General features: G+C 37.5%; 3 protein-coding genes across 6 annotated transcripts; 1 reads left to right on the top strand and 2 right to left on the bottom strand.

Moving 5' to 3' along the window:
• Window positions 1-1,496: 1,496 nt before the first annotated feature.
• Window positions 1,497-8,193, top strand: LOC143353145 (uncharacterized). Its single transcript, XM_076786231.1, has 4 exons — window positions 1,497-3,343; window positions 4,506-5,254; window positions 5,360-5,578; window positions 5,695-8,193. The coding sequence occupies exons 1-4, from the start codon at window positions 2,129-2,131 to the stop codon at window positions 5,783-5,785; spliced, it is 2,274 nt and encodes a 757-aa protein (XP_076642346.1). The 5' UTR covers window positions 1,497-2,128; the 3' UTR covers window positions 5,786-8,193.
• A 109-nt stretch (window positions 8,194-8,302) lies between these two features.
• LOC143353149 (actin, clone 403) lies at window positions 8,303-11,110 on the bottom strand. The gene is made up of 4 exons (XM_076786244.1): window positions 10,977-11,110; window positions 10,281-10,659; window positions 9,931-10,166; window positions 8,303-9,788 (listed from the first exon to the last, which is right to left on the bottom strand). Exons 1-4 carry the CDS (start codon window positions 11,100-11,102, stop codon window positions 9,399-9,401), a joined length of 1,131 nt encoding a protein of 376 aa, XP_076642359.1. The 5' UTR covers window positions 11,103-11,110; the 3' UTR covers window positions 8,303-9,398.
• A 340-nt stretch (window positions 11,111-11,450) lies between these two features.
• On the bottom strand, window positions 11,451-16,049 carry Gcn5 (Gcn5 acetyltransferase). Of its 4 annotated transcripts, none has more exons than XM_076786227.1 (6): window positions 15,712-16,049; window positions 14,576-15,553; window positions 13,904-14,464; window positions 13,047-13,771; window positions 12,723-12,918; window positions 11,451-11,534 (listed from the first exon to the last, which is right to left on the bottom strand). In XM_076786227.1, exons 2-5 carry the CDS (start codon window positions 15,544-15,546, stop codon window positions 12,725-12,727), a joined length of 2,451 nt encoding a protein of 816 aa, XP_076642342.1. In that variant the 5' UTR covers window positions 15,547-15,553; window positions 15,712-16,049; the 3' UTR covers window positions 11,451-11,534; window positions 12,723-12,724. The 4 variants fall into 4 exon arrangements, with proteins under 4 accessions (XP_076642342.1, XP_076642343.1, XP_076642344.1 ...); XM_076786228.1 differs by lacking the exon at window positions 11,451-11,534 and adding an exon at window positions 11,636-11,773; XM_076786229.1 differs by lacking the exon at window positions 11,451-11,534 and adding an exon at window positions 11,797-11,912.
• Between the last annotated feature and the right edge of the window lie 1,622 nt (window positions 16,050-17,671).

Here is a 17,671-nt window from a genome sequence, read left to right as displayed (position 1 = left end):
TTCAATAGGTACCATTTCAAGAACCGTGATCGTGTCGGTTACGTCTTTCGAGTAATCGACAATTTATTGCTCGTTTATAACGATGTTCGATTATCGTTAAATACCAGCTATAGTCACGGTTTCGAGGCACACCGACGCGATGTTGCAAACAATATAAAATACATAGATAGAGTAGACGGAATAATATCATATGCTGCAACAAACGATTTGTTTTGTTCACAAATTGCACCCAAATTTCTTTCATTCGATACAGACGATACTGTTGCGAATTGAAAAAACGTAACGTAGCACAGTTTAAGGAGAGATTATTTCGAATTGCGGTTTATCGATTTATATCGCATAAGTTTAACGCGGTACAATTATAGCATTTAGTGTTAGCTTCTTCTCTTTTGTACGCAATCCTCTATATTGCAAATCTCTTTTCCCGTAACAGATCGACTATACATATCCATAGAATGTAATGGAGTATCCCATAAAGCTCGTACGCTCAAAGATTCTCATTTCTATTGCCACTATAATAGATTAAACGCGCATATTAGGTGTTCATTGTTCACGATCATTACTACAATTATTTAAAAAAAAAAAACATTCTCGCATAATTCATCGGCGACGTTACAGTTTTCTCATAGAACATTACGAGAATGTGTAATACATTATATAGATTCTGACTTTTGATGCCAATATACAACTTATCAAAAGAAAAGTTTTATGGAATCTTATTGACTAGGACCACGAAGTGGCAACGCAAGCAGCAACCGAAAACACTTCAATCGTCACGTGCTATGCATATTCCTCGCCGGATACCTAATTCCTAGATCTCGATCAGATCGATCGAATATACGCATTCGTTTTCTGCCGAACACGTATTATTTAAACTGTGCAACACTGTAATCTGTTGGCATAATTTTGTATCGCCCGCGAGAATCGTTCGTCGCGAATGCGCATGCGCGCCCACTACCTTATAATAAAAATAAAGATTCAAAAATAAATATCAATTTCAACGACGCGTTCCTGCATTATCAACAATTTTCTGAAATTATCACGTAATTGGCAAACACAGTGGCAAATAATCTACCAGAGAACCTTATTGTCACTTATCGTTTCCGATTATCGCAACGATATCGAGTGTAAAATTATTACGAGCGACTTTAAGATTATTTTCGCACGACAACATGGCATTTTTATCGAACTGGCAAAGACTTGCATACTGACATACTCGCATCTTGACACGCCATCGATCGTTTCTTTCAAATGTTTCGAGACTACGATAATCTCGAATAATTTCTCTATAGATACATATGGAACGAAATTTGTTGATGGTAAACGCTAATAAAGTATGTAAATACCTGCACGATATATATACAACAATCCGCCGTGAAAGCAATGAATATTAAAACTATATAGACTATAGAGCGCATGCGCAAGTATTCGTTACAATTTACAGTTGCAAAGAATAAATCGTATCGGTTGTGCATTGCTCGCGCTTCCGGAGAAAGAGAAGGAGACGAAGAAAGAAAACTAGACGAAAAAAGACGTCGGTCGATGGCGGAGCAAATCGATCGATGGGAAAACGAAACGAAACCACAGACGATCTCGTCTGCGATGAAACCACAGACGAAAAGTTGAAGGTTTACGGTTGCGTCCGCGAGATGTCAGCAGTCGTGGATGCCAAGGGGGCCGAGAAACGTCGTGCGCGGCTCGCATCGTCCGTCAGAGTAAACACGAGCACGAGCATAAGCATAAGCAAAAGCAAAGCACGAGCACGAACTCGGGCGAGAGAGGCGCCTCGTGTACCGCCGTACCGCTGTACCGCCAGTCTGCCACTAGCGGCAGATACATTTTGACGAGTGTTTAGACAGGGATAGATCTGAAAGGGAAAGGACACGGCGGAACGGCAAACAGTGTCGGGAGAGTGAGACGAGACGAGACGCGACGTGACGCGACGCGTGAGCATCAACCGGACAAAGTAACGATATGCGAGCAGAATATAGAGCAGCGGTGAGAAGAAGGCATCGTCGGTGAGGACATTGTCAAGACGCTTAATGTGCGCGGTGCGGGCGCGTGGTACGCTCGAGGCGGCCACAAATGAAGAAGAGGGAAGCCACGGCGAGGGTGGTAGAGAGGGAAGATGTCGAGTGGCTCGGCCTCAAAGCTCGTGAACGGTCAGAATAAGAAGGAGAACGTTCGCGCGTACAAGTACGGGAACAGGAAGGGGAACGAGAGCGGCGCTGCTGGCAGCACTGCCTCTTCCATAGTTGTTCTCGCTGGTGATACTAGTAACGGTAACGCTACTGTTCTTGATGCCGCTGCTGGAACTCTTTCTGATGCTTCTAGCATTACCATCGCCGGCAATTTTGGTAGTGACAGTGGTAATGGTGATAGAGCCTGTTTCGCTGGTAGTTGCGGCGATAGTAATAGCGGTAGTAATAGCGATGTCTGTGTTATCGGCTTGACCGCCGGGGGCGTCGTCGGCAGCGTGGAGTACCACGACGTAAACTCTGATTTCAAGGCACCGGACAATCTCGACAATCTCCACAACCTCAACAATCTTCATAATCTCCACGATCTCGACAATCTCGATAATCTCGAGGAACTCGAGGAGGAAGAAGAGGAGCAGGAGGAGGAGGAGGAGGAGGAAGAGGAGGAGGAGGAGGAGGATCGAGAGGATCAAACCGAGACGAACGACGAGACGGAGCTGTGCGAAACCGAGTTTCAGGATCCGTACCCGGGTACGTGTATCGAAGCGCCAATCGTTAATCTGACCGCCACCACTACCAACGCTACCACCGACACCACCACCACCACCATCTTCACTATCATCGAGCACGACGATCAAACGACCACGGCCGTTTCTGCTGCTACCTCTTGCTACGAGGGAGACGAGGAAGAGGACAACGAGGAGGACGACGACAACATGGTTGCGGCGATGAACGAACACTTGTCCACCACGTCGGCCACCAGCGGCGTTAGGAGTAGCACGGTGTCGACGTCCAGTACCGCTGCCAATTCCGTTCTCAACCAGAACAACAATAGTTGTTCTCGCAATGAATTCCAGAACGTCGACGAGAACGGCAAACCGGCTGCTGGAATACTCAGTTTCCCCTGTGATTTCGATCACATGTACGCCAGCATGACAGACGGCGGAGCACCGGCAGCTGCCACTGCTACCTCCGCTCTCGGTGTCAGCCCTCTTCGAGGCAACGAACCGCGTCAGAATGATTTGACGGAGGTGAAACACCTCAAGGAACTGTTGCTTCTTCATCTCGATTTGATCCAACAACAGTCCGAACAAATCGTTACCAAGGATAAACTTTTAGCAGCGCTTCGACAAGAGAACGAAACGGTACTCTCTTTCCTTTACAATGCAAAAGCTTCATCCGTTTGTTTTTTACTTTTCTATTTTTTATTATTATTATTATTATTATTATTATTATTACCAATAGCGTCCTTTAAAGTTTTTGTTTTTTCATTATTGTCGATATCGTTATGGTTATCATTGTCATTGTCACTTTCGTTGTCGTTATAGTTATTATTATCATTGTCATTCTCGTTGTCATTGTTATTGTCATTGTCGTTATTATTATCGTTGGTATCGTCCTTATTTCAAATTTTGTTTAAATTTTTACTCAACCCTTCACGAATCGAATTTATTGAACATTTCTTTCGAGAAGCACGTATTTCAAAATACCGCGCTTTTGCCACCCGTGCGCCTCTGTGTACGCATCTGCCTGCTCCTCTTGCTTTTGGTTCCATTTTCCCGGTTCTTGGACCTGTTTCTGTCATTGGTCAGCCAATCGTGAAGGTCAGCCACTACGTTGCCACGGGATGGCGCTGTTTCGGAGAGAATCGTATCTTCGAAATTCGGAGCACGTTACACGTTTCTGTTCGATTCTCGCGCGCAATCTGCTTTGGCAATGACGGCACCTTCACAATGGAAAATGGAAGATTCTTTACGAGAACGGACTTTGTGAAAGAATTTCATTTTAAATCGCTCGAGCATATCATTATCGTTACTGCTTCGTCTTGCTATGCATATGTGTGATTAATTGTGGAAACAATAATGCCTGGAATTCGGAAAGAAATCAGAATACGACCGACTTGTCGTTTGTTGACAGTAAATAAAGATGTTCGATCGAACACTACATAATTTATGCGATTGTTTATCTTCGAACGCTCGCGTTAGAGTTAAATATGAGAGCAAACTTGATTCGCCAAGTTATTCTACGATTCTGCTTTGTTAGGTTCAGTTGTTGCTACATTATTTCAGAAATACGATGGAACATGGTGTACTCTTTAATTATTCGTTCTTTTTAAGCAATAATTTGTGTAGTTCTGCAATGTTTAACGTTCCTTTTTTCAACGTTATTCAAACGTTTAGTTAAAATACACGCACACACACACATACACACACACATTTTCTATCCTTTAAAAGTCAGGACAATACGACTAGTAATGCTGTCAAAGCTCTATTTAGTTTTGCTAACGAGAGAATATTTATGTTATAGCTTAAACTACGTTTAGAACGTATGGACAGACGTGTGAACTTACAAAAGTTGAGATCTGAAAATAATGAAAATTCCATTACATCGGAGCACATCGGAGCATGTTCTCCTCCAAACATCAATTCTGTAAATGTGCCATCGACCAGTGAGATTCATAGGACCGTACAGACAGAGAACAATAATTCTCAGTATAACGAAAGCTTTAAAATACGTTTGAATACTAGCGGCGGAATTACTACCGTTAAACAAGAACCGAACGATAATCAAGGCAAACTTGAGGCAAAAGTAGAAACTAGTAGCGATATTAGATTAGAATGGGAAGAGAGAAAAAAGAGGAGATCGGATCCGATACCATTATCTGGTGGGAGCAAAAGAAAAAGAGGTGTTTCGTGTTCATCTACGATCAGTAATGACACTTCTTCGACGGTACAGGACAAGGTGTTAACTCACGAAACGAGTAGAAAAGTAGATAGAAAGGGCAAGCTGTTGGCAAAGAAGCAGTCTTTTCTTACGACAGAGGAACATTATTATACAGCCGTCGGAGATGCTAATTATACATTAAGTTTGAAGGAACCTAGTCCAGTGGAATGCGATACCTCTTTAGAAGTACCGAATTGGAGAGTGAAAATATATACAAGTTGTTACACGATGGAAGGAACTGAAAATTTAGATGACGAAATTTTCAACAAGAGGCATTTAAAATTGGAAAACGACGAAAGGAGAAGAAAAAGATGGGATGTACAAAGGATAAGGTTTGTATCCCGGTGATCGTTGAAAATAATAGTTTTATCTCCTTTTATGCTTATTATAATATTATATCGTAGCGCGCATTACGCGAAAACGATTTGTTGTTATAGAGAACAAAGGCACATAGAAAAGCTGAAACAGAGACAAGAACGTCAAAATCATCAAGCCACCTGTTACAATACAAATCATACAGGACCCTGTCCCTCCACGATCGAGGAAGAAGCAGTGTCGTCGTTATGGCCTGATGTAGAACAAATACAAAGTCTTCAAGTGGATGCCCAATTACCTATTACCGCATTTGGTGCTCCTATTCCTAGTTTTACTCCAAGGTAAATAGAAACGTATTCATTCGTTCATTCGTTTATTCATATGTTCATCCATCGATTCCGTACTACACCTTTGGTACACCGCCTCCAGTTAATTACAATGAATTTTACGATTACAGCGAATTTTCTTTACCTTGGTCAAACATGCCACGATCAACTAGTCGGCGTCCAAAACGATCAACAGGTAGAAGAAAATCTACTAGGAGATAAACTTTTACGATAACAGACACGACTACCTTTGTCTTATAATTTTTAATCTTTCTTATAGACTTGCTCCCTTATACTTCCGTTTTTCTCTTTTCTAACATCATATTCTTTATACTACTCGAAATAGGGGCACCAAAGATATTTTTATTACCTTTTTTAAAATATAATTCAAGAAAGATAACTATAACTGATAGGAGTACCTACCACCTTTTTATTTTCTTCATAATTGCCGGTAAACTGTTTATTTACTGTGAACATTTTTCTCGGAAAATACTGATTTTGCGATTCGTTCCGCTTCAATCAATCGGAAGATTTATTTTATCCGTACAACTATGTGTATTGTCGCAATTTCATAAAAACGTACGTTACTCATTTATTCGATTTTAATTAGTATTTATTATTTATGTCTGAAATCTCAATCGGAATCGTACAAATTATAATAATAATAATAATAATCGTCATTGTCATCGTTATCGTCGTCATCGTTAACATCGTCGTCATCGTCATCGTCATCGTCATCGTCATCGTCATCATCATCATTATCATCGACATCATCATCATAAACTTACACACGCTCAGATTAAACGTATTGTATTTTGCAGTCAATTGCATAAATTTTCAGTTGAAATTCATATTCGATTTAATTGGAAATACAGACACGCAGAAACGCGTGCTGCAAATTGTGAAATAGTAATTCGAAAATATAATCTGTTGCGATCACGTTACGTATGCGAACGAACACATCACAGATTCTTCGTAGCCCCTTTTCTTTGGTCTCGAATCGATGGTCAAGGACAGAATTCGTACCTATGGAATTGTCCCATAACTATTTCCAAAAAGTACCAACGGTACAAATGTATTTATTGTATTGCATATTTATTGTTAAGGACTAGAATACTCCTGGAACGGTGAAAATATATAGTTGATAGAATAGATCCTAAAAAGTTCAAAACCATATTGAATTAAATCTTTGCAAGTCTTATTTAATATGAAACCAATTTCAAGTTATAACAAATCCAACGTTTCAGAGAGCATTCGTATAAGAGGGCAAATTCTTCGATTCAATATGATTTTGAAGCGTCTAGAATCTTTACATTGCGATGTATATCGATAAGTATCTCGTGCGTCCATCCGGTAAATTATCTCAGCTATGTTGCACCCTTTGTGGACCATTTTTGTAGTATAATAAACATAAATTGTCTATTTATGGTAGGTTTAAAAACATTCATAAACATAACCATTGTCTTCCTGAAATATGAAAAGTGCATCGAAAAAAAACTTGTTGTAAAGTGTCTCGGAATCGCAAAAACGCGATATCCATCTGTTCAAAATTTTCAAATAATTCTATGATGGTTGAACGAACATTTTCTGCATTCGATTAACGTGAACAAAATATTGAACACAATTTTTATCACGAAAATGGCGTAAACGAAAGAAATGTATTTATTGTACAAGTACTTATACGTATAATGATATAAAGTCGCAACGTGTAAAGATTGCATGCACGATAGTATAATATTTTAGACTGTGGTAAATTTCGAGCGAGACTTGGAAACACTGTATGTATATTTTTTTAACTCGAATTCTGAGTATTATTAGGTTCAGAATACGAGTTCAGCCGACCGCTGTGCAACAAATTTGGCTAATACAATGGTTCGCGAATATGTTAAATAATAAGTATTACAGTTAAGGGAACACATAGCTCTTGATAAATAAGGAAAAACAAGTAATGCAAACGATGTAACGTGCATACGTCGGCCACGATGACATCATAAACCATTTATATAGGAGATTATATATATATGTTACTTGTAATATTTTATTCTTTTATATATATACATGTACGAAATATTACGAAGGAAAAGGGGTTACGACGTCCAAGTAGAAAAAGTGCGCGGCAAATGGAAGTTTGATAAATTTTTGTAATTTCTTTTTATTCGAATGTTGACATTGTTTTCTATCTTCGAAATTTTCAACTCGGCTCGTTGACCGCTCTCATACATTGTGGTTTGTTTAACATCTTTTCTGTACACATAATTCCGACAAATTCTAAGGAGTCACAAATGTCAAGTTATACACGCATACATACACACATATACACATGCATACATGCGTAAATATATACATAGATAATGTCTTTCATGATCTTTCTCTCTTTACGTAAATTTTAACGTTGCATTTAATTCTGATTCTTTGCACGTATTTCGATCAAGGTACTAATTTCTACTATTCATCTACCACATTTAGTTGTATTATTTTGTTTTATATACTACGTGACAACTGACGAGGTACTCGATTTAACCGTCCATGAGAAGTATCAGAATTTCATGAACTGATATGCTCGACGTTGCAACACGGTGAATATAGTGATTAGAATTTGTAAATAAAGGAACATCTTTCCAGTTAAATGTTAGTTTTGTGTTCCTGTTTTATTTGATATAGATACACATACATCGATCAGGCACTACTGATGCTGCATATATATATATATATATATATATATATATATATATGTGTATATGATGGGGGTGGTGGTTTGCGCGTGTGTGTGTGCGCGCGCGCGTATACATGCATTGAACGGTCCTACCTTTCTTTATATTAAAAAAATAAATGGCACATATTTTTACCAATCTTGTGTAATCTTTTTCTTTGTTGAACAATTTTCTGATGTCTAAAATTTCTTTTTTACTCAAGCAGGAACTTATGTTAATTCCAATGATATTTGTACATATAGTCCTCTTTATGCGAAATTTGAAAAGAAAGGAAGAAAACGGTAACCAATTGCAATATATGTATACGCTGTATTATATAATTTTTTAATTGGTTTCACCGCATTCATTTGTTTATAATCTTGAACGATTATATTTCACAAAGAGCTTCAAAATTTTAATGTATTATACAATTTCAACAGATTTTGAAGTCATAAGATTTGGAACGTTTACAGGAACTTCTTTACGTGAACTTCAGGATCTGTGTATACATATTTAATACATATATACATACGTATATGCATACATAAGTAGATGCATATATGTACGAACATATATATGTTTAGATACACACACACACATAAATATATATATTCGATTTTGTGTACGTGCGCGTGTTCTCGCTCGCGTATGCGTGTATGTATTCAAGTGTGATTACGTATCTGCATACGTTTACGAAACATACGTAAGTACACAAATATAAATAATCGTGTATATGTTTTGAACTTAATCGAATCGAGTCATAATATATGTAAAATATATTTATTAAATTACATAATATATATAATACATATATTATTGGTACTGTGTATACAGAATATTTCGTACATAGCTGGTGAATCGAACGAGAAAAAACAAAATTGCTTTCATCATAGAATATATATAATTAACAGGAGTCAAGAAAACAAGAAAAGTTTTTAATACAACTAAACGATTTCGACAAATTCAGCCACGCGCTTATGAAATGTTCTGTATGTATAATACGAGTTACATATTTTAGGAATATGAAATACTGAATAAATAAGATTATTTCGTACAGAGCAGTGAAATTTTTTATAAAAACCGAAGCCGAACCGTGATAGATGTAAGTTTCATTTGACAGGAGAACATAGGGGAGTAGGGATAAATTAGAAACACTTTCTATGTACAATGGACGGCCCCGATTCATCGTACTCCTGTTTCGAGATCCACATTTGCTGGAAGGTGCTCAAACTGGCCAAGATCGAGCCACCGATCCAGACCGAGTACTTCCTTTCCGGAGGAGCGATTATCTTAATCTTCATCGTAGACGGTGCCAATGCCGTTATTTCCTTTTGCATTCTATCCGCTATACCTGGATACATGGTGGTACCGCCCGACAACACTGAATTAGCATACAAATCTTTACGTATATCGACGTCGCATTTCATGATAGAATTGTAAGTCGTTTCATGTATTCCACACGATTCCATGCCCAAAAAACTTGGCTGGAACATCGCTTCTGGACATCGAAAGCGTTCGTTACCGATCGTGATCACCTGCAATCAATATTTCTTTAGTGCTCTCTCTCTCTCTCGCCCTCACCCTCTCCCTTTCCCTTTTCTATTTCATTTTTTTGTTATCCTTTGCCTCTTTGAAGCGGAAAAGTAAATGTATATTTATATAATTGAACGGTTGTACCTGGCCATCAGGTAGTTCGTAGCTCTTTTCTAGGGCGCTCGAACCGGCAGCTGTAGCCATTTCTTGTTGAAAATCTAAAGCAACGTAGCACAATTTTTCTTTAATGTCTCGGACGATTTCACGTTCCGCTGTCGTTGTGAAAGAATACCCTCTTTCGGTCAATATCTTCATAAGGTAATCCGTCAAATCTCGACCAGCTAAATCCATTCGTAAAATCGCGTGCGGTAACGCATATCCTGAATAAAGGAAAAAAAAATATGCATATCTACATATTTCCGATATATATATATATACACTTCACTGTACTGTATGTATACGCGCATATATATGTAAACGAAATGTTTGGATACCCTCATAAATTGGCACCGTGTGTGAAACTCCATCACCGCTATCCAACACGATACCGGTAGTGCGCCCTGAAGCGTAAAGCGACAAAACCGCTTGTATAGCAACGTACATTGCTGGAGAATTAAATGTCTCAAACATGATTTGTGTCATCTTTTCCCGATTAGCTTTTGGGTTTAAAGGAGCTTCTGTCAAAAGTACGGGATGTTCTTCAGGAGCGATTCGCAATTCGTTGTAAAATGTATGATGCCATATTTTTTCCATGTCATCCCAATTGGTCACAATGCCATGCTCAATTGGATATTTTACTGTTAAAACGCCCCGCTTGCTTTGAGCTTCGTCTCCCACGTAACTGTCTTTTTGCCCCATACCAACCATGATACCCTGAATTATCGGCAAATGTTTATTATTAAATTATATTAAATTAAATTAAATTAAATTAAATTACATTAAATACTAGTAAAACAAGGTTTCATCAGAATGTTATTTTATTTTTCCTCCCCAATGTGCGTCGGAAAACTAAATGTTTGTCTGTGTATGATTCGTAATTTAATTGATCTAAAAGTAAACATTATTTACAGATACCGTGGGCAAAATCAAATATTTGAATGTTCGAGTGTTAGAATTGTCTAACATTAAAAAAAGTTAATGGCAAAAGGTTAATCATCTTAGAAAGCAAGAATAAACAATAGTCGTTGTACCTGATATCGTGGCCTTCCCACAATGGAAGGGAACACTGCTCGTGGAGCATCGTCTCCTGCAAATCCTGCCTTGCACATTCCCGATCCATTGTCGACTACTAAAGCTGCCACATCGTCGTCGCACATTGTTAAATGTGGTTGTCCAATTTCTTCTTAGGTGTAAGAAGAATAAAGTTCGATTACTTATCGAAAACAACGAGCAAATTTTGCTTATGCGACTAGATTTTGTACTATCTTAACGGCGCGTCGACTTCTCTAATATTGTTTCTGTGAAAGAATGGAGCTGCTTTATATCGACTCCCCCTCTTACAATTAGTCTACCTGTGCATACTTGTGTCTATGCTTTATACCATTTATACGTTGCTTATAGTCCGGTAAATTGATGTAAGCTTAAGATAATGCACAAAATCGTTGCTATTATCATTGTTGCTACCATTGTTGCGTGTGTTCTAAAATTTTCATAATTTATAACAAATCTTTTACAAATTCCTTACTAAGTTAGGAAAGTTTTATCGGTACTCTATTACACTTGTTATACACATAGGTTCAATCAGTTGCCTAGACAAAGAAGAAATTTATTTCAAAGCTGAGCAAATTCTTGAAACCTGTAAACTAATAATGTATATGTATATAACTGTACTAATATCGCGTCTAATACAGAAGCTAAGATGAATACCTTATAAGAGAGTTTAATTGGTTTTTAATATATGCCAATTAGGCACAGAGTTTGTATATGAAGTAGAGCATAAAGTGATTTCCTTGTCTCTTTGGTTCTGCGAGATTCTCCTAACAAGCAACTGAAATAATACACGTTGGCAGTCTTTGCTTATATTTAAGATCCTGTAATAAGCAGGATCACTTATTATAGAAAGTGAAAACCAGCTTAAGAGTTCACCGAACACGAATGAATTCGTTCGAGTTATGGCATGTAATGTGCTATAAGATGTTATCAAGATAATTATCGGAAAACGCAAAATGGTCTATTTATAATCAAAAATTTCGTGTAATATTTTTCCTATCTAAATTCTAAATATTGTATCTTGTATTTTATTTAATAATTTATTTAGTAATTATAATTTAGAGACTACATCAACCGTGATTACAGATCTTTATTTCCTAGTAAAGCATTTGACAGCATCAAAGATTCTTCTTCGATATTTGAAAAGAATGCATTCGGAAACGCACACGGGCAGAAAAGAAAATGTATCAACGTTTGCTTCGAGTTCGAATGTGTATTTCAGTTATATTTTAATTATTAGGTATGTATAAGTTGAACACTGCTTCCATACATATTTACAGAAAATAGATCTGTTTCGGCGCGCCAAGCCTCCCAGAATTAACGCATTTTAAGAAATCACTGTTCCAGAGAATAAACACTGGCCAAGAGACTCTCATTATAATCGGTGTATTACATTTCTTAATTAACTGTTCGACTAATGCTTATAATTAGGCCGTGAAATTAAGTACCTAGTTTAGTCTTAATTTGCTGCGTATCCTATTTTCAACAATTTCTTGGAGTGCAAAATATATGTGTAGAATCGACAACTGTTTTGAAGTATTAGTAAAAATCAAAGATTTTACTTACAGATGAATAAATAAATATTTTTCCATTCACTTTTTTCTTTTGTATCTTTTGTTATTTATAACTCTCTCTTAAAAGCTCTATGTATATTTACAAGTAAACTGATGTACATACAAAACACAATAACATTTTGCAAACAAGGTATCTCTTCCTTGCACACCAACCTTCATTTATCCCACAGGCCAATCTCTTTCATTCTCGTTTGAAAGTATTTTTCTAGAGCGTTAGCGCATCGATAATATTCGGTATCAGGGCTATTATACAAACGACAATTAGTGAAAATTCTAGTCATATCGGCGATAAATAATCTTCTTGTCACGTAATATCGTGCCTTTAATCGATCGGTCATTGTCTTCAGATCTAAAATACAAAAGTCAATTGTAGGTCTGGGTTTTTCTATGATCTATTTTCTATGGTATAATATTACACCTATATGCTATTAACTATCAGATTATTCAAACAGTTCGAATATTGCTGCATTTACACACCCATGGGATATTTGATGTGATCATAATAATCTGGCACGTCGTTCTTGTCTACGGGTTTTAAGAATGGCCACGCCGTACTATGATTTTTGACACTGTTCAAAACGTTTTTCAATGCGTTATACAAAGAATCAGTAATGTCTAAGCACGCTTCCATTGGCTCCGGCCCTTGAGTCCCTTTAGCCACTCCTCTCGTTCTCGTCTGAGCGTAACTTTTCCAACCGGTTTCACGAATGCCAGGAATAGATTCCACGGGAATTCCTCTGACACCTTCTTTGAAGCATGTCAAACCAGGATGAACCTTCTGTATTTCCTGTTGTCTTTGATGAATTAGCTTTTTAATAATTTCTTTCTGCTTCCTTATAACAGCTGTAAACTCGGTGTACACGATCTTAGCATTTAATTCACAATGCATCAACGTGGCACCTTCGTAGTCCTTGATATATCCTTGATGCATCGATCGTGGTATCTTAATATCTTTACTGAAACCTTGCTTTTTAAAGTACCCGATTGCAAATTCATCGGCGAATGTGAGAAAATGCAATATATTATTTTTGATGTGGTAATCTTTAAGCATGTTCATCAAATGCGTACCATAGCCTTTTACTTGTTCTTGACTTGTTACAGCACAGAACACTATCTCTGTAAACCCCTGAGTAGGAAACATTCGGAAACAAATACCACCAATTGGTCGACCATCTTTTATCAAAGCTAGTGTTTTATGCTTTCTAGAAACAGGAGATTATTGTAATTTAATCATTTTAGTAATTTAATAATTTAGTGATTTATTAATTTATTAGGAAAGAGTATATCCTATAAACAAGCGTGAAGTTATTTGAAATATTTTTCAAGTCACTTACGGATCGAAAACTAATTGAGATATGTACTCTTTTGGCATTCTAGGCAATTGATGGCTAAATACATTGTGCAATCCAATTAGCCAGAGCATAGTTTGTTTGGACACTGGCTGTGTTAAACTGTTCCCCACAACGTGAAATTCAATAATCTTTCTGCTTTCCTCGATCTTGGCAGTTTCATCACGGGGAACATTCGGTGGAAACACCGCATCGGGTCCACACATATAGTTCGGATCGTTAATAGTCGCTACAATTTCAGCTACAGTTTCTTCCGGTAAATCTTCGAAAACTTCTTCGTTCCTTCTCCTTTTTATGTCCGAACGTCCTTCAGAATGCGATCGCTTCTCATGAATTTTCTTTATACCAGGACTTATATTAATTGTTGTGTAATTATCTTTCTCGTTCGGAGTAACTGTAACTTTTTCAAATTCACCGGTTCTTCTTCCTTGATTCGGTTTCGATTCTAACGCGGTTTGTAAATAAGTAGGAGGCACTTGTTTAAAGTCAGGATCCCAGATCGGCGAATTATCAGAATAAATTTCTGCTTCCAACATCGAAAGGAATCTGAAAGCAGTACATAAGAATACATTTATGTACTATTAATAAAACAACAAACTATTAGAGATACTACTAAACTAATAGAAGAAACAGAAAACTACAAATATTTGTACATACTTAGGAAAATGTGTTAGGACTATTACTCTCTTTTCGGGTGCCAATTTATCCCGTTCGCTATGACACTTGTCTAATAATTGTCTTGAAACTGGCTTGAAGATGGCTTGAACAAACGTTCGACCAAATACCAAAGATGTATCGTAGTGCGGTAAAGAGTCACAGAATGCTGGTATGTGACAGAAAACCAACCAACGTGTATGGTTAATTTTGTAAGCAGGAGCATCCTCCACGCTAATTGTACCTCTTCTGGTGCTAAGCGGGTCAAAGTTCCAATGATTTAAACAATGCAAAAACATCTTTGCCATATCGCACATTGCTTGCATGTCTCTCTGTGGTAAATGTCCATATTTATAAGCTACAAAATTCATTACCGCCTTTGCTATGCTTGGTCTCTCGAAGGGTGGTTGTCCCAAAGGACCTTCTATCGTAGGTTTTGTCATAGACTGTATACATTTCCGTAAGAGTTTATACAAATAAAAGTAAACTTTCTTGGTGTCTGGATCTTCTTCTTTCTGCAATCCCAAAAAAATATTATCGGCGTCAATAACCATGCACAATAATTTATTGATTTCTTCTTCCGACTGATTGGTCAAGTGAGAAACATGATTTTCCAAAACATGCGTGCAACTTTTGCAGGGATCAAAAAAATTTATGATAGGTTGTTGTACATCCGTTTTGGGTGATTTAATTAATAGTTGGGGATTTTTCCAGCCTATGCACTTGCAATCTTCAACTTTACATGCACTGTACGTTGCAATCCTCAATATTTTTTTCATTTGTGGCAGATTTAGCATTTGCTGCTTTCGTTGTTGTATTCTTTGAAGATTATTTTGCCGGCTGCTTTGTTCCTGAGGTCTGACGCCACTCTGTTCTCTGCTATTTCCAGGATGTTGAGATGTACTGGTCACAGACTGGTTATTTTCTTCTATGGGCTGTAGCGTTGTACTGCGATTCGCTTCCTCGGTTGACATAATTTTGCTAGAAATTTATACGAAAACCATCTATAAAGATTATAAAGAATTTTGGTTTTTACATCTACATAAAAAATTCGAAGAAAAGGTGAAGTTTCTAGAAAACAGTATTACAATCTGTCTACTTATCAAACATATTGAGTTTCAAAATACCATCAAACTTACGTTACAAGAAATACGCAGCGTAAACGTGAAATTTACAAATAACGATACGATCGCAATAGCTGTCACAGTAAAGTGTCGGTAAAAGCAATTTTACGATGTATAATTATAAGGAAAATGTACAAAATAAATGTTATATTTCTTTCTCCGATATAAAATCTTCGATCATTGTTTACATTATTATAAACTCTTGCGAAAGGTTAGGGAACGTGATTCTAAAACGCATCTGAATGAATGCATTGCATCGGACGCTATCGGACGCAATCGGACGCTCTTCCAATTTCCAATTCTAAAACAGTCTAATATAAGACCATAGACTAGGTACAGCAGTAGACCAATCACCCAATGTATTTTTTTGTCACACGTCCGCGGGGCTCAAGAGCCATCTAGACTTACCATTTTTGTGTCACATCCTACCGTATCGGTCGGAACTAATATCACAGACGAGATCACCGACGAGATATACAGGGTGGCCCACATAACTCTGAACAGCTCAATATCTCGAAAACTATGCCATCGATGGAACTCAAGGGCCATTCTCACTACATAAACGTGAAGTGGCCTCCCTGCCCCTTTAACGGGGGAGGGGAGGTACCTTTGTAATTTTAAATGGAACCCCCTATAAAATGTTACAATGTTCAATTTAATAATTACAAAGAGTGTATCATGAACAAAGTGCATGCACTTGGAACTGTTACAGAAATATGTAAGATCGCTCTGTCGATGAAGTGTCGAATGTGGTTTATAACACGAGCGACTGGAATCCACCTCTTTTGAGGAGTTTAGTAAATACACACTGCATGTCTAGCCTTTCTTTAATTAGTTTTGGAGGCAGGTCTCTGGAAGTTGTGGATGCATTCGTTTGTATGGTCTGGCTTGCGACTCAATAGGGATTGTTAGCGTACCATAAAACTCCAGATGTGACACAGAACACAGGTAGGTGTGCTGGGCGCTACGTCACCAACGCACTAAAGGACTGAAATGAAGGAAACACTTCTGTTTTTTCAATGATCGTCGCAAAAAATTGTTCTTCCTTGAATATGGATGGTACCATGGTATTGAGTTGTAAAAGAGTGTTAAACAGAGCTGCAATGGAGGCCATAAAAAATTAGTAGAACGGTGAAATAAAGAGTAAACTAGAATGTTTTCGAGTAAAATTATTTAAAAATAGTTCTAATGTGTTTTTAAAGTCATCTAGTAAAAATCTTATGGTGCTGAGGTGGAAAAAATATTTATTCATGAAAGAAAAATTTTTTTAGTTAATAATAACAGTAGCTAAATATATGAAAAAATTTAAGATAGTGTTGATGACAATAGCTCATTATTAAATTAATATTCAGGTTGGTCGCTTTTAAACTTCGATATGAGATCTGTATTTGTTCGAATTTTTCCGGATTTTCCATTTTTTACAACTAAAGTTTGCAACTACAAACTTGAAAAAAAAATAAAATACGTATCATTACAACTAATATTATTCTTAATTTATATTAATTAGAGATTTTGTACACAAGATTTACATGTTAGTTACATATTTCATATAAAACAATTAAGCTGTACGTTCTAATCCTGGTTAAAAAAATAATGTGCGTTCAGTTTTATGCTGTAGGGAGTATCGTTGACTCCCTAGTGCATCCGCTAGGCGACGCAGCGGGCGCCAATAAATAGGAGCACGACTCTATGTATCTAGGGATTTTCCCCGAGACACGCTCGGCGTCCTCCCTAGGCACCAGTCGCACTGAGTCTGCCGCCACGTGCAGATACAAATAAAGTTCCTTTTGCCAACATACACGTGCCTAGTTCTTAACCTGGATGGTAGGCCCCATACCTACAACTGGTGACCCCGACGTGATTGATATGCCGTGCACATGGCGAAATTCTGGGCGGAAAAACCAGCATTATGATTTGCGCACCTGGACGCCCAGTTCGGTTTGCGCGGGATAACGCAAGAGGACACCAAGTACCA

The sequence above is a fragment of the Halictus rubicundus genome, chromosome 4, assembly GCF_050948215.1.
Source record: "Halictus rubicundus isolate RS-2024b chromosome 4, iyHalRubi1_principal, whole genome shotgun sequence".
NCBI lineage: Eukaryota > Metazoa > Arthropoda > Insecta > Hymenoptera > Halictidae > Halictus > Halictus rubicundus.
Note: the sequence above shows the minus strand (reverse complement) of the source record. Positions and strands in the feature narration are given on the sequence as shown.